The sequence below is a fragment of the Gobius niger genome (assembly GCF_951799975.1).
Source record: "Gobius niger genome assembly, chromosome: 7".
NCBI lineage: Eukaryota > Metazoa > Chordata > Actinopteri > Gobiiformes > Gobiidae > Gobius > Gobius niger.
Window position 1 is genome coordinate 30,974,766 of NC_136858.1, and position 26,139 is coordinate 31,000,904.

General features: G+C 45.6%; 3 protein-coding genes across 3 annotated transcripts in view; all 3 read right to left on the reverse strand.

The window, feature by feature from the left end:
* ret (ret proto-oncogene receptor tyrosine kinase) overlaps nucleotides 1-5,903 on the reverse strand; it is a 62,914-nt gene extending 57,011 nt beyond the window's left edge. Inside the window, exon 1 of the mRNA XM_079560576.1 lies at nucleotides 5,617-5,903. Within this exon, the coding sequence (XP_079416702.1) occupies nucleotides 5,617-5,677 (61 nt within the window). The 5' untranslated portion in view covers nucleotides 5,678-5,903. The remainder of the gene's footprint in view (nucleotides 1-5,616) is intronic.
* Nucleotides 5,904-7,355: 1,452 nt separating this feature from the next.
* On the reverse strand, nucleotides 7,356-10,142 carry LOC306965675 (uncharacterized protein). Its single transcript, XM_079560195.1, has 2 exons — nucleotides 9,761-10,142; nucleotides 7,356-8,081 (listed from the first exon to the last, which is right to left on the reverse strand). The coding sequence occupies exons 1-2, from the start codon at nucleotides 10,073-10,075 to the stop codon at nucleotides 7,407-7,409; spliced, it is 990 nt and encodes a 329-aa protein (XP_079416321.1). The 5' UTR covers nucleotides 10,076-10,142; the 3' UTR covers nucleotides 7,356-7,406.
* A 14,314-nt stretch (nucleotides 10,143-24,456) lies between these two features.
* LOC306966004 (heparan-alpha-glucosaminide N-acetyltransferase) overlaps nucleotides 24,457-26,139 on the reverse strand; it is a 57,796-nt gene continuing 56,113 nt past the window's right edge. The window contains exon 18 of the mRNA XM_079560635.1: nucleotides 24,457-24,750. Coding sequence (XP_079416761.1) covers nucleotides 24,569-24,750 — 182 coding nt within the window. The 3' untranslated portion in view covers nucleotides 24,457-24,568. The remainder of the gene's footprint in view (nucleotides 24,751-26,139) is intronic.

Here is a 26,139-nt window from a genome sequence, read left to right on the forward strand (position 1 = left end):
CTGGGGACCAGGAGCACACAGACATACAGCTAATGCTACAGAATTGCTCAAAGCAGCGGCATAAACATGAATATGGAGGCGTCGGGCAGGTGCTTACAAGAACACATCAAGAAGAAGAAGAAGAGCTTTATCTGTATATCGCCTTTCACAGACATGGTCACAAAGCGCTTTACATGAGACAATTTGACATTCACTCCATACTCGGTGGTGGTAAACTACGTATGTATGTACAGTAGCTTTAGTTTCCACCATACATTCAAGTGTACACGGCACGCCATTCATCCTGGCCTATTGTACATGTTTTTAGTGGTCGGGGAAACCTCCGCAGACATGGTGAGAACATGCAAACTCCACCCAGAAAGGCCCCGTCCTGGTGGAAATCGCTGTGCTACCATGCCACTCAATGAAAGAAGAAAACCACGATGCAAACACGGTTAAAGGGGGGGCATTATGCAAAATGGACTTTTTCAAGCTTTACATCATGTTTTTATGTCATTCCCTCATTAAAAACATGCCTGAAGTGTTGCCTTGGCACATTCACGTATTTTTGAGTAATCTGTAAAAACTCTGATGGCAGCCATTTTAGGGATAGGTTTGCCTGTGTCCTCCTAGGAACGCCCCCACCTCCTGGAGACGCCTCCGAGCTTTCATCACCAGCCGAGTAACCAACCACTGCTCCTCAGCAGAACCCCTTCCCCACTGATGCCACAGACAGCGTGTGGAGGGGGCGTGTCGGAAAGGGTCAGAGGTTCTTAAAGAGACAGAGGCCTATTTCAAGATATTCACTACAGCCATTTTGAGAGAGCAATTTCATACAAGGCAGTTATTCAAATATACTGCATTTACAGACCAACAGAAGGTTTCGTCATCATGTAGTGTGCTATAGACTGGTGCTATGTTTTTGAAAAAAACATAATACCCCCTCTTTAAAGGCTGATAATATCCTTCTCATCTGTGGCATTCTTCCGATCTCACGTAAGTCACAGAACTCACTTCTCTTTCTTTTCCATCTGCTTGTATGTGCCGATAATGACGACGCGCACAGGAGAAATAGGGGAACATGCCTAAAGCCATAAGTTTTAGGCATTTTGCTGCCAAACACATGTCACCAAGCGCGTTATTACCCACAGCTCTATCCAGGTCTCCTGACAATAAAACACACGTAAACTGCACAGAGGCAGCTGAACTTACAGGAGCAATTTACTGAGATGGACATGAAGGAGCAGCAGCTATTGTTGCAATAATATCTTAACTTATCTTTCATTATCTTCCAAATGTAGGTCAGCCAACAGATTTAGGTGAATCTAGATGAATAAAAGGAATAAAATAGCTTTAAATGTATTTGCCCCATCAGCTAATTGTCAGGTGTCAATTATATCGCCAAATATATCTTGATATTCCTTTTTATATCATGTTATACATTTTTTACATTTTTGACCATATCGCCCTGCCCTATTTTCCACTCGATGATAGCTTAATCCTGAATTCACTAAAGTTTATTTCCTTTCTACTGTTCCGTTACTCATGAAATCTTTCTGTATTTACTTTCTTAGCTTTCTCCTCCTCTAATGGGGGTAAAACCATTAGTTATAAACCCATCTAACCTTTTCACTGTCATTTTGAGGCAGTTAACTTCCCGTCCCGTCTCTCTCTGAATACGCTGCACTCAGAAACTGACCATATTTCCCTTTAAAGAACAAACACGGTGGTGTTTACTTAGAGATAGGAGCAGCTGCCGCACACCTGCCCGGCGCTCGCCATCTCCCGAGCCGGAGCTTTTTGTTTTGACGCACGGGCAGGTGACGTACGGCGCGTGTCCGTAACGAGGGGATTTCAACAGCGTGTAATTAGCCGCGCTGCCTTGACATTCAAACTGGGACAAGTATGATCATCGCGTCGTGGATGGGAGGCTGGGAGAGAGAGAGGGATGAGGTGGAGATCTGGAGCAGAAGATAAAGGGCTGTCGCTGGTGAGCTGTGTTTGAAGAAAACCTTGATTTGATGGGACACATTGGAAACTTCGATAAAAACAAAATAAGGCAATGGTTAACAGATCCTAGCATTTGTTATTATCGCAAAGGAGACATTCGCTCACAACAAAATTGTACAATTGAAATGAGGGCTGAAAGATATATTTTAATTGTATCCAAAACATTAAAATCGAAAAAAAACAAAACCAAGGTATAAACGACAGGGCTAGGACGATCCACTTTTGTCACGATCCAATACATATCACGATACTCAGAGGCCCATCCGATACGCATTGCGATACAATAAGTAATTATGATTTGTAATATGTTTACCATAAAATTTGTTCATAAACCCGATGCCATTTGATATTTATTGAAGTGCTAAGATCGAAAGTGCATAAACAGAAAATGTAACAAAGTGCTGTTACTGGAAAACAAAGGAGTTTATGATAAAAATGCCTCCAAACACAATCATTGAAAACATTGCGATACTTGAAAAAGTATCGATACTTGGTATTGCAGCATAAAGCATCCAAATCCGATATTTTGTCCCAGCCCTAATAAACGATATACATTTTCATCAATAAAACTGCTCTGTTTATTATGTTTTTATTTTTCTGAAAAATGCTTGGTTGTAACCCATGGTTATATCATATCGTATCGATATTGAGATATCTGGCATGAATATGAAATTTTGTCCAGATCGTTCAGCCCTAATTGAAATCTATATCAGTTCTACATACTACATACAATCTAAAGATCTGAAGTGACAAATTACGATGACTGGTTGCATGGCAATCACCCATTCAAGACTACATTTTATATCATTTGAAGAGTCAAAAGTCCAATATAAAAGTCGTTCTTTACTGGAAAAATGTGACTGCAACATGAATATCTGCTTTATTTGCCCAATGCATGTCTGTAAATTTATAGTTAACGTCCATGGATGTTCACACATCCCATAAGCAATTAAATTGTGCAATATAGTGTATTTGAAAATGAATGCACAAGAACATAGACCAACACTTTTTTTCCTACAAGGTTTTCATGGTTGCATTCAACATCGTGTGTGAACCCCAATGCTCATTTGGCCAAAACAAAAACATGGTATCAGCGATTAGGAGCAAGGACTGACGAGAGCTTAAGCCAAAAAGAAAGACACTGTTCATTCAAGTCAAACAAAGCTACACTATCACAGCTAACCTCTGAACAGTCAATGAACGTTCAGTTGCAAAACAGCTCTTACATTCACAAAATTGATTTGAGTGTATTAATCTGTTATTGAAAGTAGACATATCAGAGTGAAAATATCAGTTCTGAAGTGCCTAAAGCAGGTCTATCAGCCACAATGTTGGTTTGCAACTCGCAGTTTCAGCAGAAGGAGTTAAACATGCAAAAAAACAGTAAGCGAGCCTCCATTTCTACCCAAACTGCATGCTAACAAACTTATGGAGCCCTGAGAAGCACAGTTTGAACGAAGATGAGGTTGGTAATGATTTATGGGCTTTAAAAATTCGGAGGACGCTTTTGGATTCTGTCTGTGGCGCAACAGAACCCAGGAAATACACATCAGAGTGCTTCAGCGGTAGAAGAAGAAAAAAAACAAAGTGTAAAGGATTACTCAAAAACTGTGTGAATGAAGCAAAATTTTAAGAGGAAACATTATGATGTGGTTAAATGCAAGTCAAAAACTGCCCTCAGCTTTGCAAAACACCAAGAAAGAATCCATACAACTCAAGACATTGACCTCTCTCTTACTGCGCCCAGTCATCTGTCGCAGTGGAAATCAATCACAGTACGTAACATGTAACTATGGCACCTTTCATAAAACCATGAATCACTTTAACTAGATAGAAATACACGGCTCTCCAGGGCCAAGGCGAACACTGACCTTAGCACCATGACGTAACCCCTGAGCTGCAATATTTACTGCTGTAAACCCACACAGGACATGTACAGTCGATGTATTGTATAAGGGATTTTTATTAACACTACGATCATTTATTGAGAGGGTTAATTTGGCAATATTTTTGGGATTTGTATATTTGTATTTGCATATTTTGTCATTACTGTCCCATGGATATCTTCCCCAACTAACAGTTAGCCCAGGCTCCACTTCTAACATATATAATCACCGAAACATTAGCCTACTTTGTTAAAGCAACACTATAATGTGTCATGTGCATCAAAGTGGCGTGAATTTTCGACTTATTTCACAAAGAAAATGAGAACTACAAGCACAAACATACAACATTAACCTTGACAATAATAACCTGGTGCCGAGATCAAAAGGTATTTGAGCAAAGTAACAGTGAGGTTGAATGCATTAATCTCTGAATAGGGAACTGGGGGTGGGATTAAATAAGTTATTTTAGAAATGGATCATCATGTTTACATACTGTATACTGTACTTTCTGTGCCATTACCTGAAACAAAACAAAAAACAAGGAAATGGGGCCTTAATGATTACTACACACAATTCCTCACATAAACCCTTAATTTGTTGATAAAGATAACTTTTCTACAATTTTAAGGACATTTGCAACATCTATTCTGTGCAGAAGCGAAACAGACTCAACTACGACCGCACAAAACTATAAAACCTTTCCACAATAGCTGACAATAGCCTCCTGTTGATCCCTCTTTTAAATCCAAAACAAAGCGGGGCATAGCGTGGCAGGACAGGGGCGCACTCCTGAGTTATGAGGGACTCTTTAAATTTAGCCCATACAGTGTTGGGACAGTTGGGCCGCGGGATTGTGCGTGGGATTATAATATTATGATATATGGCTGCGTTTTCTTTGGAGTCCAGGGTCCGCTGTGCCATACCGAGCATAGCACCCACCACTACAATCCAGTATCGCTTACAGGACGCCACGCAGCAGCCAGTGTGAAAGTCACTCTGCATCTGGAATGGGGGAAATCTAGAGGGGCAATATGTGGGTAATTTATAGGCCTACGCATGATGGATATTTTAACCGGTCTTTGTTCAGTGGGGGGATATCAACACCCCCACTGAACAAAAACAATAGACCCTATAGTCAGTCCAAAATAAGGACTGTCACTGCAAATTGTTAATAATATTAAACTAACTCACGTGCAGGTGTTTTGCACTGAAAGTGGAATATTATATTATATATTGGCACTTCACCTCAGCAGTGCTCAGCTGTGGCAAAGAGGCAACAACAAATCAGGCAATAAGGTAAAAAACAGAACGACTGATAACAAGAAACCATTAGTACACTGGACCAGAGGCAAGTTTGTTTATATGATAAATAAAAGGTTATTATAGGCAATATCAACCTATTTTTTTTTATCTTCTAAGGTAATGCAAAATAGAAAAATCTACACAAAGAAGCCTGTTTGCAGCAGTCAATCTTAAGGTGTTTATGCGATGACAATAAAGCCATATAATTTATAATAGGACTTGATAAAATTCAAACTAGCCCAATACAGGGCACTTCCACTGGCGATAATCATTGACCACGCGCATCCACCGAGCTCCAATCGAGACGAGCATCCTCACAGTTTAGTTTCTTTCGTAGTTTTATAATATTTCCACTTTTCTCCATTTCCATCCATCCATCCATCCATCCATCCATCCATCCATCCATCCATCCATCCCGCCTGTCCGGGTCGTCCCTTACCTTCAAACAGCAGGAGCAGGAGCGCGATGTTTCCCGGAGAGAAACCACAACTTGACCCCATATTCTCCAACCATAAGTGAAAAAGTTCAGATTCAAAAACAGGTTTCGGGAAGAAAAATAAAAATGAAAATAAAAAGTTCCTCAGCGTTGGGCAAGAAAAAAACAAAAAAGCGAACAATAAACCCACGTGGAGGAGCGAGCGCGTAAAACCGGCGCGCGGTGATGGAGAGACTACGGGTCCTCCTCGCGGTGTTGTCCCATACGCGCTCTGGCTCCGGTATGGGCTTCTGTCTGGTGTCTGCTGCTCCGGCCGAGGGGAGGAGGGGGAGGAGAGAGACGCGCGCGCTGCCCCAACGCCTCTCAGCATCTACAGGAAATTCAAGAGCATAAATTAGCAGCAGCAGGTCAGCACTCTCATTAACACCCAGTGGCGAGGAACTATTAGGATAACTGTTATCCAGAAATGCGCGCAATTTTAAAGCCACAGCGCTGCGTTTAGCCAGCAGTGAATTTAGCTTGGATTAAGTGTTTAATATTATTGACAATAAGTAAAACATAATTTGAGATTATAAGATATATTTTGAAAGCAGCATCGTCGAGTCTTATTTTTCCCCGAAGCCATTAGCAAAGACAGACAATAAGCTATTTTGGGAGGAGCTCTATGTTAATCAATGATAAGCCTTGGCTGCAGTAATGCACGAGCTCGAGTTAGTATCTGCGGAGGAGCATCTTGGGACTGTTTCAAAAAGGTTGGCTGTCCAGGAAGATGTGGATACTGTAGTTCGGCCAAACAACTGATGACCTTTCTGACCATTAAAGAAAGGCAAGATAAAGAAAGCTATTGTGACAGTGTGTAAAGCAGCATCAGATTAAGTTTGATGAAAGACTATGACGATTTAATGTAAATAGTCACTCTACATTACTGTACATAACATTTCTTGCAACTTGATGTTATTTTATTTCAAAGCTTCAAAAATCTAAGTTACCTATGTAACTATAGTTCTACGAAATGTGTGCGCCGCCCTTAGGCTGCGCTATTGCATATCTCTCGGAAGCGCCAGCTTCCCGCCCTGAGAGGATCAAAGAACTGACCGCTCCAATCATACTTGGGGTCCACTCACCCCTGACCCCTATAAAAGGGGGACTCTCCCTTCAATCGTCTCCTTTGAACTCAGCCATCGAAGAGAGGTCGTGCCTGCTGGGCCCGTAGCTAAGGGCGGCGCACACATTTCGTAGAACTATAGTTACATAGGTAACTTAGATTTCTACTTCAATTGTGTGCTTGCCCTTAGGCTGCGCTATTGCATAAAGCAACGCGCAGCCGTGGCCGACCAATGTACTCCCAGCAGGCATGGTCTCGCATGATTGGAGCAGGCCCGTGGCAACTCTATGCATCCCAGGGAGCGGCTCAACGCTCCCTAGGTAGCAGGGGCTCACGGGCAGGGTGAGGGGCAGCCGATAGCCGTTAACAACGCCAGAGCGCCTCACCCCGGAAAAAGACAATCAGGGGACGCCTGCACGAGCCGCCTCTCCCAAGAGCGCTAGTGCAGACTCACCCCTGATAACAAGGGTGTCCGAAGCCGCCTCTCCCAAGAGCGCTGGCACCCGAGGAAAAGATATGGTCCAGTTCGACCAGGCCGCCTCTCCCAAGAGCGCCTGAGGCACCGAACCGACCATGCAGGAAAAACAGGAGCTCAGAAGCGTCTCCCCCAAGAGCGCAAGAGCACCAAGAAGGCCAAACCAATCCAGGTCATTCCCTCCCAAACCACCATAGGGTTGAGGGGGGGAATTCATGACCGTCCATCACCCAAAACTGCGTGGGCAACTGAACCAGTAGCAACGTCCTGCAGATATGACTGCACAAACGTTGAAGAGGACGACCAAGAGGCTGCCATGCAGACCTCCTCAATCGAAGCGCCATGGAGCAGTGCCGTAGAAGCTGCAACCCCACGTGTGGAGTGTGCTCTGACCACTGCTGGCGGAGGGAGTCCTTGTGCCTTATATGCAGCGCGGATGGCAAGGCATATCCAGTGGGCCAATCTTTGGGAGGACAGCGGAGCACCCTTGTTCCTGACCCCAAAGCCCACGAACAATTGATCTGAGCGTCTGAAGCTGGCAGTCCGCTCAAGATAGTGGCGTACCGCTCTGATCGGGCAAAGGCGGTTTCGCCGCTCATCCTCCGCCGACGCGTGCGGAGGGGGGAAGAAGGGCCTAATTCTGATCACCCTGGACCTGAAGGCGGACGTAATGACCTTCGGTTGAAAAGCCGGGTTGGGCCAGAGTTCCATCAACCCATCACCCTCAGGGAGTGACATGCAGGAAGAGTGCACAGAGAGTGCACAGAGATCACCCATCCTCTTAGCCGACGTTAGCGCTAAGAGGATCGCAGTCTTGTAGGACAGACAGTCCATCCCTGCCTGGCGAATGGGTTCAAACGGGGGCCCCGAGAGGCCCTCCAGTACTGTCTGAAGGTCCCAGGTCGGAACCGACCGGCGCACGGGCGGTCTAAGCCTACGAACGCCCTGAAGAAACCGCTTCACCAAGGGGTGACTGCGAGCAGTGTGGACTCCGAACCCCACATGCCCGGTAACGATGGCCGCCGCAAAAACCCCTAGGGTTGAGGCGGCCCTGCCTCTCTCCAGCAGACCCTGGAGAAAACTCAGTACATCCTGTATAGAACAGGATGTAGGGTCCAGGTCCCTCTCTGAGCACCAATCAGAGAAAAGACGCCAACGGACCCTGTAAGCCCTGGTCGTAGACGGGGCCCGAGCACCCTGAATTGTGGCAACAACTGAAGAGGGGAGGCCAAGGTTTAGCAACTTCCCCCGTTCAGCCTCCAGACCATCAGTCTGCGCCCCAGTACCGGACGGGACAGGAGGGCCCCCCCTGCCTGAGTCAGAGCGTCCGGTCTGTCTGGGAGGGGCCACGGATCCCCTTGTGCCATTGATACCACGTCGGGGTACCACCTGGCACTCGGACTGTCTGGGGCTATGAGAAGGATGAATGTGCCCTCTGTCCTCACTCTGTGAAGAAGAGGTGCAATGAGGCGCAGGGGCGGAAACGCGTAAAGCAGGCCGGACGGCCATGGTCGATGGGCCATGGCATCCACGCCGAGAGGAGGCCCGTCTGTTGACCTGAGCGAGAACCAGAGTGGGCACTGTGCGTTCTCTGCATTGGCGAAAAGGTCGGCCACTGGTCTGCCGAACCGAAGCCACACCTCCGCCGCGACCTCCGGTGCCAGGCCCCATTCGTCCCGTAGGGCGCCCCCTCTGGACATCCTGTCCGCGCCGACATTGCGAGATCCGGGAATGTGGCGCGCTTTCAGAGAGGCCAGGCGGATGCTCGCCCAGTTGAGCACTTCCGCTGCCAGCCTGTGGAGAGCGGGGGACCTGGTCCCCCCCTGCCTGTTCAGGTAGGCCACCACTGTGGTGTTGTCCGACCGAACTAACACGTGGCGACCCTGCAGATGGGTGGCAAAGTGTAGGAGGACTTTCTGCACTGCCTCCATCTCTAGGAGGTTGATGTGTCTCGGAGACGGGGGCCAAACACCGCTCGCCGTGAGATGGCCCAGTACTCCGCCCCAGCCGGTCAGGGAGGCGTCTGTGAACACCTCCGTGTAATGGAGCACGTAGCCCATTTGGACCCCCCGATGGAGGCGCTCGGGGTCCAACCAGAATTCTACGTCGGACCTTGCGGCGGGGGACAACCGCACCCGCGTCAAGTCCCTCACACGGCGGGACTCGAGGCGTGAAAACCAGCATTGAAGGCCTCTCATATGCAGCAGACCCAGTTGAACCACCGGGTGGGCTGATGCCATCATGCCGAGCAGGGAGCGGATTCGCCGTGGTACAATCCGCGGACCATCCAACACCCGTAGACCCAGATCCATAATCACCGACTGCCTTTCCAGGGAGAGGGAGGCCCTCATGCCCTTGGAATCCAAGCGCAAACCCAGATAGACCAATTCCTGGGTCGGAGCCAGTCGACTCTTCTCCCGATTGACAACCAGCCCCAGCCGAGAAATGTGCCTCAGCACAGCGGCCGTGTGGGCTTCGGCCTCCAGTGGGGAGGAGGCCAGAATAAGCCAATCGTCGATGTAAGTCAGGATTCTGAGACCCTGACGGCGAAGCGGCTCCAGCGCTACCTCCACACACTTCGAGAAGGTGCGTGGGGCGAGGGAGTAGCCAAATGGGAGGCGGCAATACTCGTAGCATTTGTCCCCGACTGCGAACCGGAGAAACTTCCTGTGCGCTGGGACAATGGGGATGTGGAAGTATGCGTCCATTAGGTCCACTGAAGTCATCCAATCTCCGGGCCTGACGCATTGCAGCAGCTGCTGCACCGTGAGCATGCGGAAAGGCCTCTTCACAATGTAGTGATTGAGAACCCGTAGGTCCAGAATGGGCCGCACACCGCCGCTCTTTTTGGGAACGAGGAAATACGGGGAATAAAACCCCATCCTCGCTCTGAGCGGCTCCACCTCTGCTATGGCGCCGCGCCGTAGCAGAGAAACCACTTCTCTTGTGAGCGCCGCTGTCTCGGCCGCGCTGCGTAACCTTGTCTTGAGGATACCGCGAAAACCTGGAGGTCTCCGAGAGAATTGTAGAGCGTATCCCCTTCTGAGCGTTCTTTCCAGCCAGGGCGCTCTGAGGAGCCCTGTGTCTTTCCAGACCTGGTAAAACTCTGTCAGGGGCCGTACCACGACACTGAGTGAGAGTGGGTAAACGGGCCCGCCCACAGGCTCCGCTCTCGGCGGTGAGCCGCAGCGTGGGGGGCCCTGCCCGAAAGGGCTGACGCTCCCGGGAGAGAACAGACTCATCGGCCGAGAAAAGAGCGCGCTCAGATCTACGCTTCTTAGCGGGGATTTGAGAGCGCGTGGGGAGTGTAAGGGAAGAGGGTCTACACATAGACTTACACCGCTGCCCCGAGGCTTTTAGAGAAGCATGCTGACGAGCTGCAACCTCACGGGGAGCTAACGTGCCTGACATGTCATACCGCCTTTTTCCTCTCCCGCTCCTCAGCGGCGGAGAGCGGGAGCGCGGAGACGAGCACTGAGCAGAAGTATGAGAGCCAATCACAGGCCTTATTTTGCTCGAGCCCCCTCTTTCTTCCACGTTCGCTGTCTTATGTACAGTCGACCAATCACTGTCGAGGAACAGCGCATCACAGCTGGGTCTCGCTGTCAGAGCAGCAGTATGCCCACATTCACTCATGTGAGACAGTGCGCTCGCGTTAGCGAAAGCCGCGGTGACACGAGGGATAGCTCCATCCGCAGCCCGAGTGCAAGAGTCAGAGCGCGTTACACACGCGTCCTTGACAGGCAGCGGAGCTGAGCGGCAAGGAGCGTTCAGCGGGGGCCCCTGAGCCCTGCTGTAACGGGCCGAGCGGCCTATATTCACGTCTTTAAATCCCCCTCTTCCTCCCCTGAAGCCCGGAGCTGGACGGCGGTCACGCCTCGGGCTGGGATCATCGCTGCGCCGACGATCCGGAACCTGGGGGCGTCGAGGAGCTGCACGTGAGGAGGACGCGGGGCCTCGACGAGGGGGGGATCTGCCGCTTCTTCCTCCTCGTTCGGAGCGCCGGCGTGAAACAGAGCCCTGGTCACGCTGAGGACGGAAATGATGGGCCAGTTGAGCGGAGGCTTTAGCGGCGGTCTCCAGTCGGTCCACCATAGCCTGGATGCCAGGACCGAAGAGGGAGGACTGGTCGAGCGGCAAGCTCAGGAGACTGCGTTTGTCCGCCTCCTTCAGCGTGTACAAGCCCAGCCAGAGATGGCGGCAGCCGACCTGCGCTGCGCACATGGTCCGTCCACCGTCGAGGGCAAGAGCCTGTGACATGCGGGCGAAGGCCGCCATGGTGTTCTCCGCCTCCTCGAACTCTTCGCGGGACAGCTGGTCACGACCGCGGATGAGTTTGTCCAGAGAGGCGGTGAGCAGGGCCATATTGTTCGCTAACGCCACGACCTGTGCAGCGTTAGCGTAACAGCGGTTAAGGATGGAAGCTGTGAACCTATCCCGCTCTGAGGGAAGGTCCACTCTACCGCCGGGCCAGAGAGGAGGACGGGAGAAGGGACATTCTAATCCCGTCCTCGATGGCGGGGACGCTCTTCGGCTGGCCCCATCCTTCCACAGTGGCGTACACACCGTACGCTAGTGCCGGAGTGCGGGCAGAGTACGGACTGCCCCAGTCACGCGTAGCGTAGTGGAGGAGGGAATCCACGCGAGGGGCAACGACCACCGGTCGCTGCCTGTCGCGGGTGTTGCCAAACAGGACGCGGAACCGATTTGCCGCTGGAGCTGGGGGCTGCGGAGGCATCGTCAGCTCCATTCGAGCCGCAGCTGAAGTGATGAGGCCCGGGAGACGATCCATGGGGTAACGCTCCCGCGGCTGCATCTCCTCGGAGAAAAGAGAGAGTGCGTCTTCATCAAAGAAGCGCTGCTCATCATCTTCATCGTCCGCAGCCCAGTCCCTTCTCGGGACAGGCGGAGGCGGCGGGCTCCGCTCCCGCGCCGGGGAGACCGGCGGCGAGCTCCGCTCCCGCGCCGGGGAGGCTGGAGCCGGGGAATCCCCGCTCGAAGTATCCGATTCCTGATCGGATAACTTTTGAGAGGCAGGGGCCAAAAAGGCGCGGCGACGCTCGCGCTCCTCCCGAGGGAGCGCGATGCAAGCGGCACAGGAACCGTCATCTGCAGAGTGGCGCCGGCCCAGGCAGAGGAAGCAGCTACCGTGCTGATCCCCCGCGAGGAGCGGTGCCGTGCAGGACCCGCAAACCCGCTGCTTGACGCCGGAGGGCGACGGGGGTTCAAGCGAAGGTATGCGGTGAGTCATCTTCGTCAATTCTTGAAGTCTTCGTCAATTTTAGAAGTCGAGAATCCAATTCAGAGCAAAGCTGAGAGAAAAAGGAGACGATTGAAGGGAGAGTCCCCCTTTTATAGGGGTCAGGGGTGAGTGGACCCCAAGTATGATTGGAGCGGTCAGTTCTTTGATCCTCTCAGGGCGGGAAGCTGGCGCTTCCGAGAGATATGCAATAGCGCAGCCTAAGGGCAAGCACACAATTGAAGTAGAATGCAATACTGCCTGCTAGGGGTGTAACGGTTCACGGGGATGTATTGAACCGTTCGGTTCGGCCTGTTCGGTTCGGTCCACTTGCGTACCGTTTCGGTGTATTATTTTCATTAAATAATGTAAATTTATTATTAGCGTCATATTAAGTGCCGCGGAACAAAGTTCCTACGCGAGTTTCCGCACGGACGCTATTGAGTGACGTACATTGAAGCTGCATGAGTAGCCGAGAGAAACTACAGGCGCTGGCTTTAAGTATTTGATTAAAAGTCTTGAGCCTCGCTACAATATCCCGTCACGTCCGCACTTCAGCCAAAAAGTTACACCAGCGCTCAGAGCCGGTTCTTCCTATACGCAAACTACGTAGTGTTGTTTCACTGATTAATCAACGCGTTGTTGTTACGGGGACAGGCTCTTCCAGCGCGCACTCACTCTCCGCCTACTTCGCCACATATAACACCAAAACGGAGTAGTCTGGTGAAGTGAATGAGCAGGAGAGACCGACCGCCTTCCCCCTGTCTCTTCCAAAGCGCGAGTGCTTCTCCGCTCGTGTCCCGCTCGGCCGTCTGTCTCCCGGTGCTCGCTTCGCCTCATGTGCGGCTCCTCCGCGGTTGCATCATGTCACCTGTGTCCCGGGCGCAGCTCTCATGTTTTCTCTGCGCGGACTCTGGGCCTCACTCTCATTTAAACCCTCTTCTTACTGTGTCTGGTGAGTCTAGAGTATCAGGACAGTAGTTTGGCGAGTAGACGAGAGTAAAAAGCCGTTCACTGTGGCCTTTTTGTTGAGTTGAATCCACATGGTTCTCATGAGTTACAGTAACTCTCATTATAAGAGTGCAATTTATTTAAAATATCACCCGAATGGGTCACTTTTATTTATTTTATGCAAGAATTCTATTGTGTATTGGCAGCTTTTCAAAAGAAAAATTTTGTTAGTTCTTATTTATTTGTACCGAAAATTAACCGAACCGAGCCCTCCAAAACCGTGAACCGAACCGAATACAATTTTAGCGTACCGTTACACCCCTACTGCCTGCTGATCACAACATTGCTGTCGGGATTATATGTTTGCAATTTATCGACAGGGTTCAATATTCCACACATTTACACATACTCCATGCAGGAGTATGTGTCATTTGTGGCTCTGTGGTTCCCCTCCTGGAACCGCCACCTTAATGTGGTGGAGGGGTTTGAGCGCCCGAATGATCCTGGGAGCTCTGCTGTCGGGGGCTTCGTGCCCCTGGTAGGGTCTCATGGCAAACAGGACCTATAGGTGACGGGTTAGACAAAGAGCGGTTCAGAAGCCCCGTATGAGAGACCAACAGGCCGGTTAGAACCGTCCTTCTGTTGACCCACCACCTGCAGGAGGAGCCATAGGGGCTGGTGCAATGTGATTTGGGCAGGGCCAACAGCTGCCCCCATGACGAAGAAGATGGATGGATGGATGGATGGATGGATGGATGGATCTGTGGTTTGGGTGACCAAATAGTCCACATTAAAAACTAGGTCAAAAATGGAAATTTGTGAGTAACATAATTGTGACATTACTCCACAACGTTGAACTGTTTGTAAATGTCTAATGTCTATAAAATGGACAAATTAGCCTTGAGGGGACAGACTTTTAGCTTTTTAAGTGGTGGAGTCGCTATGGCAACCTTGTGTTTGGTCAAAAGTCATTATGTTTGAAGAAAAAAAAAAAATTGGGACCTGGGAGACAGTCTGTGTAAAAGCGGGACAAATCAATGGTTTTGGATAAATTCACTGCATGGGAGGGCTCAAAAACTGGGAGTGTCCTGGGTAAACTGGGACATCTGGTCACCTTATCTGTGGTGGCACTTGGTCATGCTTTGTGTGGCAGCAGGATCAGTCTTTCACTCCTTATAAGTGAGAATTGTAAACTTGAATTTCATCCTTTGGAACTAAGTACTTATTTATTTAGGGTTGCCCTGCTCTACACCTGGCTACACCCGCTTCAGGTGGTCTTCTTCAGTGTTTATCAGGCATAAAGTTGACAAATCTTGAGAGCTCTACAGTATATGAAGAGGAAAATATGTGATCTGTGAATGTATAAAGGGAAAGGCTGGTCTAACTCCTCCACTGAAGGATGAAAACACAGAATTTCTGGATGAGACCTGAACCTAAACACTCAAAAATAACCCTGTACAGATGACTACTTCTTTCAAAACTTTTCTACAATTGTGAATGCAAGAAATCATTTCCATATGAGTTGAAATTTTACAAAATGTTTTAAAAGCTTGTTAATGAGTGATCCACACACAGCAGCTCCACGGACCAGTGTTTCTCCTCGTCTCTGAGTTGCACCCCTCCGTGTGGGACGTCCCGTGGCAGGGTGCAGTGGTGCAGTGCTGAAGCCTCAGGGCAGACACCAGTCACTCTCAGTCAAATCAATGTCCCAGTGCCACAGCTCAGTGGGCTGCAACCGAGCGAGATCCAGTTCAGCTCAGAGATAAACACGCTGCGATGAAAACAAGCGTGAACTCTTATCACAGGGGGTAAACAGCAAATGTCTTTTTTTTTTTCCTGTTGTGGAATGAGTGGAGATTTAAAAAAAGAAAGAAAAAGACCAAGCATTTAGTCACATTATTGCGATCTAGATGACTGCAGTTGTTGTTGTTGTCCTTACCGAGACAGTATTCCTCCCTGGCGCTTGTGAAACGCATGTGCTCATAAACTTAAAAGGACTAAAACAGGTATATGCCCTTTAAGACTGGAGCTGACATATGCTGAACAAAAAGGACATGCACGTAGGGGACATGGCAGCCTTGATTCCGTTAGTGCTAAATATCTAGGGCAAAGTGAAAGATAGTAGAGATTTGTGGGCGTGTTGAACATAATTTACCATTTTACCCTCTTCATCCCCACTTGAACGGAGAACATTTACTCCAGTTCATCCAAATCTAAAAACCTCTTGAAAAAATTGTCAACACACAACGAAAAGGCAACGAAAAAGTGACAAAAGTGCGGCAAAAACACAACAACAAAGCCACAAAGAGCAACATAAAAGCAACAAAAACGTGAGGAAATGTATCCGTTTAGGTGAGTTTTGTATATTTGATCAAAGCTGAAATGGAAAAAAATGCACTTGGTTAAAGGGGCTAGATGCAAGTTCATCATTTTATACTCACTACTGCCACCTCAGGTCTTATGCGTAACTGCAGCTTCTATATTAAAGGAATAGTTCACCGTTTTTCCATACTGATATATGTTCTGAGCTTAGACGAGTTGATGAGTACCTGTCTGGTCTTTGTGCGTGCTTCATCCCGTTTTGAGCTATAGGAACACACTGGGAGAGGTATATGCTAAAAACATCTTTGGTCTTTTTGGCGTGACTGAGGGCACGCACAAACCCCAGATAGGTACGCATCAACTTGTCTTAATTCGGGTACTTCGGACCCGAATTAACAACTGGCAGTTGTAGTGAGCAGGTCTGGGCTCATTCTACGCATTAGGACATGGCTGGAACATGTAGGGGGATGAAAATACACAACATTTTTAAACTCTGTATAGTCCGTTTAAGGCGGGGGTTAAGTTGTTAAATTGCATATTTGTATTAGAGCTCCAAATCTGCTAAACTACGTGCATGAAAAATGTGCAAAAGACTGCGATACAGATCCACTTCTGCAAATGCTTCTCATTTTTGAACATGAGAAAATGCTGTGTAAATTACCCCAATACTCGGTTTTCAACATAAAAAATAAAATAAAATTGTGTGGTGAACTGTGTAAAGAATATTGAAAGAGTTGTAATTAATTCATTCATTTCAGTCACTTTGTCCCATTTCAAGAGCAGTGGCCCTCCAAATATCTATAATGCAAGTCAATGCAATTTACACCCAATGGAAACCTCTTTACTGTGCAATAAGCGTCAATGCTAATCCTCCTCCACTTGGTGCTATAAGACCTGGATTGGTTCAGTTATACAATAGTTTTAAGTCATCATGTAAATAATGACTCCTTACCAGTGTAGGCTTTAAATATGGTGGCCAAAACAAAATGAACCCAATGCAAAACCCTTTTTACTCACAGTGACAGATTACTCTTCTAAGTTGTTGATAACACATTGAACATCGGGCAGCTGATGTTGTCTTAAAAGCCTGTTTTTAAGTCAGAGCGGTAATAGTTTCGAAGCACATGGAAACATTTGCAGTGAGATCACGGCTGTTTTTCCAGCGCTGAGGCTCCAAAACAGACACGGTGGAAAGTCCAGGAAATCATCTACTTTTTTTTCATTTGTTCATGTTATCTTAGTCTAAAATGGACATTCAGTCACACAAGTTCACAAACGTATTACGACCGTAGAAGATATTGGCATTTGAAAATACAAAAATGAGACTAATTTGACTGAAGTCTGGTATGTGTAGGCTTCTGGGATGTCCACAACTTAAAACTTTATTAGGTGTTTTTCTGGTATTTACTGTAATCTGAAATAAGTCAGGAATCTAAGAGGAATCTACTAAATTGAAATGTTAGTTGTATCCCAAACCCATTCCTAATATTCCTGACACATTTGTAGCATCCCAATCTTTCACAAGGGCGAGTTTATAGGCGTATTTCAAAACTGGCAGGGTCACTTTTAAATTCATAAAATTGATTGAAATGCTTTAAAACTAACTATGCACAGTGTTTTTCTCCAAAAATGCATGAGATTTCACTCTACTAAAGGAAGACAAAACAAATGTGGGTCTATTACTAGAAAAAGTGTGAGATCAGAGGTCCCCGAACTTTTCAGGCCGTGACCTACAAGATCACCAGACCAACAACTCGGAGACCAGTCGCTGTAAAATCTAATTACTATTAATATTAAATTAAGGTGCACAACATTTAAAATCTGGTTTAATTATGTTATGTTATATACTGTATTTTGATATTTGGCTTAATTTCACTAAAATATACTGTTCTAAATCAACAGCAAATCAAATTAAATGTCAGAAAATTAAAAAAAAAAAATTGGTTCAAAATCATCTCGTGACCTTCGGGAACCTCCCGTGTTAGAGAAGAAAATTAAATAGCCATTTCTCATTTTGGGTAATACTGATGTCGTACCATCTCTGTAGTGGTAACTGTGGCTCTCAGGCACTGAATGTTTTGGCTTGCATATCAGTATGACGCACAACAGAGGGTATTTATCACTCTTCATGTGGAAGCAAAGCCTGACTTGAATGGTTAGACTAGAGCAATGTCTCGAGTTCATGTCTCCGGGTCCCGCACTGATGGTGAATAAACCTTCTTTTTTAGCTCTCTCTTTTTTCTAAACATCATTGAAATTAGCTACTTAAAGGAACAGGCCACTGTTTTTCCATACTGATGTTCTTACCTGAGCTTAGATGAGTTTATACATACCTGTTTGCTCTTTGTGCGCATCTGTGGAAGAGCTTGGTCACTTCTAACTTCTAACTCACCCGTTTGGAGCTATAGGAATATACCAGGAGAGGCCAAATGCTAACAACATCTTTGGTCGTTGTGCATGACTGAAGGCACACAGTTCTTCCAGACTGTGATATGTTCTTAACTGAGTTTAGACGAGCTGATACGTACCTGTCTGGTCTTTGTGCATGCCCGTGGAAGAGCTTAGTAGCTTCCAACTTCACCCCCATTTGGAGCTATAGGAACATGCTGGGAGAGGCCAAATGCTAACAACATCTTTGGTCGTTTTGCATGGCTGAGGGCACACGCAAAAACCAGACAGGTACGCATCAACTCGTCTAAGCTCAGGTAAGAACATAATTATCTCAGTATGTAAAAACAGTGGCCTGTTCCTTTAAATCAAGGAGCAATTGACTCATTTCAAGGAAACCTACTTATTAATACATTACTGCATATGATTTACACTCAGTCAACACAATTGGTCAAATATAAATCGATTTCAGAGTGGGTTTAGTCCTGATTTGGTCTGGCGGTTCTTGAGAGGTCACATTTTCAGGTGGTCCTTGGTGTGAAACGTTTGAGCACCACTGGCCTAGAGTGTATACAACTAGACTACAATTGTCGTTTAATCTCACGAAAAGGGCTGCAAAAAAACATCACATGAAGAATCCAGAGTTTTTTTGTAGGTGTGGCACAATTTGAGAATGTCTTGAAGCGAGGGATGAACTTGATCCGGGAACAACGAGCCCATGTCTAATTACTTACAGGACACGTGTCAGCACTTTCCGATCCCGCAGTGAATATGCAAAACGAAAGCCTACACCTTGATGTAATTGATTTGTTAAGCAGATCCTGTTTTCAGGGCTTCATTTACGCTGCATAAGGGCCAAGATCTAATCCCACTGATCATTATGGGGTAAAGGAAGTCCAGTGGTCCGGCTGCATGAACACTGTGCATGGAGGATAGGGTTTCTATAGGCATCTGGAGACATATGCCCAACACGGATCGATGTAGAGACAAGGAAATGTGGTGTCGTCATTATACGCGACCGCAGCGGTGTCGTATGGGCTTTGTCTGATCCCGCCGCAATGGATTATGGGAGAAATAAGAAGAAATTCAGTCTGATGTGTTGATCGGATGTCTTCTTTAGAGGAAATTGAAGATGGCTGTAGATGTTTTACTTGGAAACGGGGGGAAAAAACAGTCAATGCCACCAGTAAATGCAACGTTATTCAAAAACGTGCATGCATTAAAGTGAAATGTACATACTGGGCATGATTTTCTTTTTTTTTTGAGGACATTGGTGTAAGCTCCCACTTTCAGTCGAGCAGATGTTGTCTATCATAGCAACGGCAAGAGTTGTCAAAGAAACACACATGAGGAGGAGTTCTGCCATCAAAGGTGTGGTTTGTGGCTGAGATGAAGATGTTTGACTGACTGTGGGTGCTCAGGAGAATGTGCCAAGTAACAAGCATATACCAGGTAAGGGAAGCAATAGGCCATTTAAGAAGGGGAAACCAGGTTTTTTGTGAAAAAAAGCTAATGGACAGTCAAACTTCTCCGTGCTGGAGAGCCATGAATTCCAAGTTTGCAACCTAAAGAGGTGAACTGTCTCCTATTCTATAACAATTCAATACAGAGGACCATTTGGGTATGTTATTTCCAATGATATCTAGGACAACTATAGCTATTTGGCATCTCAGCCCCTGCTTTGGATTTTGATATACTTTCACCAGGCCACACGTGACAAGTTATGGTGGCCTTGAGACACAACAGTAGTGGCTAAAGCATAAGATCAGTGAGATTCAAACCACCAATCATGCACTGTATAAGGCAAGACCCATGCTGCTACAATTACACAAGGGCATTTGGATGCAGATGAAAAGAGGAAGAGGGAATTGACTTAATCTGTCACACACTTATCGACCAGGAATTTAAAAACAACATGCTGCATTCAGGTTTGAGAATGAGGCTAAGTGGCTAAGTGGTCAGGAATTTCTTGGTTATGTGTTGAAGTGATGATGAGTAATGAAGCCTAGGCGTAAATTCAACCTGGATGACTAATTTTACACCGTCGTCATAGCCAATTTTCAGCGTCAGTCCATGTTTAAGCTTCCAGTGGCTCGTCCGCTTCCCAGCTGTCCTACGACCCACCTCCACCCCTTCACCGATTCTTCCAACCACACAGCTTCACCCTGCTGTATCCTCCACCGGTCTCCCATACCACCACCAGTGTCCAGCCACTGGGAGAAGACATCCCTAACACTAACCTACCTCTATCTAACTATTATCCATACATTGACGTCGACTGCCAGGGTCTGATCACCCAAAATATATATGTCAATAAATATTTCTAATTGCTTTGCCTCTGTTTGAAACGTTTCCCATAGTAGCATTTGGTGCTGCGTTGCACAACTGTTACGGGTTTGTCCTGGTGAGTGGTTATCTTCCTGCTCCGTATGAGTCAGCTAAAAGCCTTTTTCCGTCACCACTGTATCCCGAATGCACAAACATATCTCTGGGTCTCAGCCTCTATTGATCCCAGTTCTGTTGAATAAGCTTCTCTGCATTGGCTGGCACTGGGGACAATTAGTTTACAGCGTAATTGCTATTACAAATATTTTTCGAAGCTAGTTCAGAAGGACATTTCCAAGAACGTGATGGTGTCTCTCCCTCTCAGATGTGGGCAGGAGCCAGTATCCCAGTATTGATTATTGTGTAGGGTCTTTTCATGGCAGCAGCAGCAGTGCAAGGGCCACATCCGTCTGGGAATCGTAAAGATTGTCTGAGCTCTTTTGTGCAATTCAGAAAGGCAGGTTTTCTGTCTTTTGTACCATTTATTTACATTCTGGAAGTGCATCTGAGTACAGTGTGTGGCTGTAATAGTAATGTTGGTAAACCCTGCAACTTTAGCACATTTTCTCCAGTTCGGCTTTACCTATATCTCAAAGCCTATCGACTGGAGTTCACTTACCTATACGCCAGTGTAACGCCTCATTTGAAAGCTAAGACCTACAAAACTGACCTAAGATTTTCCCTCGCATTGTCGTCACCTTTTGGACATATTTTTTGTGCTATTTTGTCAGTTTTGTTACTTTTTCATCACTTTTTGTTGCTTTTTCATGAATTTTTTGTTGCCTGTTTTGTTGTCTTTGTGTTGCCTGTTGGGTTGTCTTTTTGTCTCCTGTTTTGTTGTCTTTTTGTCGCCTGTATTGCTGTCTTTTTGTTGCCTGTTTTGTTGTCTTTTAGTCGCCTGTTTTACTGTCTTTTTGTCGCCTGTTTTGTTGTCTTTTTGTCTCCTGTTTTGTTGTCTTTTTGTCGCCTGTATTGCTGTCTTTTTGTCGCCTGTTTTGTTGTCTTTTTGTCTCCTGTTTTGTTGTCTTTTTGTCGCCCGTTTTGTTGCAACCGTTTTGTTGCCTTTTCATCACTTTTTCAACTGTTTTTTTGTGTTTTGGGCGCTTTTGTGATGCTTTTGTTGGTGCGTTTTCATCCTCATTTACATCTCGCTTTTGTCGCTATATTGACGCTTTTTTCAAGAAACTTCCAAAAAATCAAAAAGGAATAAATGTGCTCGGTTGAACTGTGTTATCATGTTCTGTATATAGAATGACTTGACTTACACCATTAGCAACAAAAAAAAACCCACTATATTCATCCAACAGCACAACTAAATCAGAAATTTTACTTGCCTCAACCTCAATTAAACATTGCAGGACAAAAAAAGGTTATTCAGGGATTCAGGCGTCCACCGCTGTTCAGGACAATTACCAAACGGACCACACCAGTGCCGTCTGATGTCGTTAGGCCGTGAGAGGAGTGAGTAATAGGATTTGCTGTGGAGGAAGCGCAGCCTCATTTCATTAAAGGGATGGTCGTTTCATGATGTACGCACCATCTGACCAACACTAAGATACTCTCACCCACTACACTTAAAACATTGGAGGGATAAATCCGTCACTATAGATTCCTTGAAGCATTGATTTACGTGGTAGGTTTGTTGTGGGAGTAGATATGGTTTGATCTTTGGGCTGTGACGCAGTGGCTCAGTGGTTAGTACTCCTGTTCTGGGTGCCCTGGTTTAATATTTAGTTTCTTTAATCCCAGTTTAGTCCTGGTTTTGTCCTAATTCAGACTCAGAAGTTTACTGTGTGAAAGCTAAACCAGAATCAAATTAAAGTAGGTCTAAATAAGGACTTACTCCAGACCAGACTATGACAAAGCTTTACCACACTACCCACATAGACTGATAGACTTAACCTCTTACCACCCGCTAAAACCAAATGCATTCTCTCCTCTTTGCCATTGTCGTCACATTTTATTTCCCTTATGTGTTTTTGTCACTTTTTTATGGCACATTTGTTACATTTTTGTTATTTTTTGATGCATTTTTGTCACATTTTTTGTTGGATTTTGGTCACTTTTTTCCTGGATTACTGTAACTTTTTTGTCACTTTTTTTGCTGCTCTTTTGTCACTTTTTTGCTGTATTTTTGCCTTTTTTTTGCTGTATTTTTGTCATTTTTTTGCTGTATTTTTGTCATTTTTTTGCTGGATTTTTTGTCACCTTTTTTGCTGGATTTTGTCTTTTTTTTGCTGGATTTTTGCCATTTTTTTGCTGGATTTTTGTTTGTTTTTTGCTGGATTTTTGTCATTTTTTGCTGGATTTTTGTCTTTTTTTTGCTGGATTTTTGTCACTTTTTTGCTGGATTTTTGTCACTTTTTTTGCTAGATTTTTGTCACTTTTTTGCTGGATTGTTGTCATTTTTTTGCTGGATTTTTGTCACTTTTTTTGCTAGATTTTTGTCTTTTTGCTGGATTTTTGTCATTTTTTTGCTGGATTTTTGTCATTTTTTTGTCAATTTACATCCTCATTTTCTTTTTTGTCGCCATTTTGAAGAAGCTTTTAGATTTGGAGAATTTGGAGAACAGGAGAAAACATGTTCAGGTGGGAGTTAAGGGGTTGAAACCAGCTCTAATTAGACGAGAGAACAAATGCAGTTACACAATTAGTCCCACTTAAATGAATTTGGTTCAAGAAATACTAATATGCCACATCTCCAGGGCTGGTGCATTTCCTGATTATCAAATTGTTAAGAGCAGGAGGTGTCATCTACATTAATGGCCCTCCTTTTGTGAGAGGAGCATCTTGACCCCAGTAAAGCACCGGACGGGGGCAGATGGTCCCCACAGTCGCACGCACAAACAGGGTGTCCATGGAAACGGAGCCGTAATGGCCGCCCCGGTGCGCCGTGGAATCACTCAGGCTCATTTGTTAAGTAGCGCCTCGGAATATTAACTTTAATCAAGTATTTGAAGAACAAAACAAGAGGCGTATAAACATGGCGCTTAATGGAAAACACGCAGAGGGCGCGTGATGCATTATGAGTTGGAATTAGTGTTGGGAATGGTGTCAGCTTGGTTCAATACATTCTTATAGGATACATTTAGATGGGCTTTCAAAATAAGAAGTACAATATTGGAGTCTAAGGCCATATTCAATCAAGTTTTTATGTCAGCAAGAGGGCTCTATAGGTTTGACAAAGCTGTGGCCTTTTTGTGGGAAGTTTGTCTGGTAAAAATTGAGAATGGAAATAAACTATGGTAATAGCAAGTTACTGTGAAAAGAAACCACTGCATATAGCTGTTGTTTGGACTCAATATCTGTTTTGAAACGCTGTATATTGTATTGGACTTATTGTATTATTATGTAACATGTTTTAACCCCTTAACCCCCCAGCTGAACCAAGCACATTTTCTCCAACTTGGCATTACCCAAAATTAAAAGCTTTAAGAGACTAAATGCAAGTTGGTAATTTTTATGCTCACTACTGCCACCTCAGGTCTTACACATAACTGCAGCTTCTATATTAAGCTCGTGCATGACGGCACTTCAGACCCGAATTAACACCCTTTTGAGTGACAGTGGACATGGCTGGAACATGTAGGTGGAGGAAAATACTTAATTGTCACATTTTTAAACTCTGTATAGTCCCAAAAATCAAAATAGCAGCAAAAATGATACAAAGACGAGGATGAAAACACAACAAAAGAGCGACAAAAACGTGACAATAAAGTGACAAAAACACAACAAAAAAGCAACCTAAAGAATAACAGAAAAGTGACTACAAAACAATGAAAAAGTGACTAAAAAGCGACCAATATGCCACAAAAAAGCAATAAAAGAGCGACAGAAACGCAATAAAAAAGCAATGAAAACAAATGTCAAAAAAAGTGACGACAACATGGCGACAACGCGAGGAAAAAGATCTGTTTAGATGAGTTTTGTAGGTCTTTCAAATGAGCTTATAGGCTGTAGTCTTTCAGATATCTTTCTTCAATCAGTGTTTTGGATGAAAAAGACTACGATGAATATGAACAGATCACATAAAACTGAGCAATATCAGTGCAGGCCATGTGTTTACAGCTCTCCATACGTTTTATTAATAATCAAAGCTCCTCATACATATTCCACTATAAAGCTAACAGTGTCCATGGCGTGAGTGAGTTCATATCTTGAGGAAGAACTGTGTCCTGTAGAGGCCGTAGGAGACCAGGACCCACAGAGCGGTGCCCCACAGGTTCATGAAGAGCAGCTCCCAGTGACTGTCCCGCAGCCGCATGTCCCAACTGAAGGGGAAGTAGAAGCCCAGCAGGGAGTGGCCAACGTAGACAAGGATGGAGTTCATACCTTTGAGAAGGACAGAAAGAAAATGTATGGATGAATGAACCAGGTCAGTGTTTCCTATACCCCACCTCTTCTTTATATTCTTGCTTTTGAATTCAAACCAAAAGTGACCACCTACTACTTTATTTACATTTTACGTTACTAGTCCCAAGTGACTTTTGTATTGCCGTGTTGTTTGCCTTTACGCACACTCCAAACATAAAGCTCTTTGTAGCGCTGGCAGCTGTAGTCGTTAAATAAAGTGCAGTTTCTTGTGTCTTTGTGGAGACTATGTGCCACAACGGAAGGCGGACCCACAATATGTACGACACACTTCACACAAAAGCTACTAACGTCACGAGAAAAAACATTGTCAGGGGAACTTAGCATTTTTTACTATACATGAAAGCCTACTGCTGTCATTGTTTGGTGGGACCAAGTGGAAGCGTCATTAAGATAAACGTACTGAACTTTATGAAGAATCATCAACATGGGCCAAGAGAAAAGCTCATCTATTTTCAGCACAGCATTTTCACAAAGGGATAGGGAAAGAAATTCAACCCGACTACTGCAGATGCCTGGATTTCTCCATTTTTTCTATTCTGCTTCCATTGAGTGTGATTTCAAAGTGGGACCAAAAGGAAAAGAGGAGGCTATCAAAGAAAAGTTCAGTGCATATCCTTTTCCTCAGTACGGTGCAGACATCAGCAGATAGCAAATCCAAGAGCACAAAAGCAAGAGATTTAAATATTGTCAACTGGGCCGGGTTGATTTAGTTGAGGAGGGCGTGTTACTTTTATCTTTTGAGATAGGAGATATAATAGACACGAAACATCCTCAACTAAATCCATCCAGTCGATGATAATAATATACATCTTACAGTATTTTTTATAGTTTGACATTTTTCTTTTAAACTATCAATCATGTGTTCACATATCTGCCCTTAAAAAGATTAAGATTGTTTTATAATACATTTTTAGTTTAGATCATTTACGTTTATTTCAACAGGGACACCCCTCCTGGAACCGCCACCTTAATGTGGTGGAGGGGTTTCAGCGCCCAAATGATCCTGGGGGCTCTGTTGTTGGAGGCTTCGTGCCCCTGGTAGGGTCTCCCATGGCAAACAGGTCCTAGGCGACGGTTCCGACAAAGAGCGGTTCAGAAATATTCATTCACTCAACCATTCACCCGTTACAGCCATCAAGCTCAAATGACTACAATAAAACATCACTAACATTCAGTTATCTGCGCTGACACTGCTGGTTTTCCAATAGCACTGTATTGTGAGAGAAATCCTTCAGGTCTGAGGAAAGTTTCAGACTCTGTGGGAGTTTGTTCCATTCTTTGATGCCTTTGAATGACAAGGCTGTCTGTGCAAAGGCTGAGCCCTGTTTCGGCCATAGTCTGTACCCT

Bases quoted from the DNA above. Each gene is read 5' to 3' on its own strand.
- LOC306965675 (XM_079560195.1), bottom strand. From the start codon at position 10,075: ATGGGGTTTTATTCCCCGTATTTCCTCGTTCCCAAAAAGAGCGGCGGT. The intron at 8,082-9,760 runs GTAGCGCTGGAG...TGGGACCTTCAG, and splicing joins CCTTCTCGAAGTGTGTGGAG to ACAGTACTGGAGGGCCTCTC.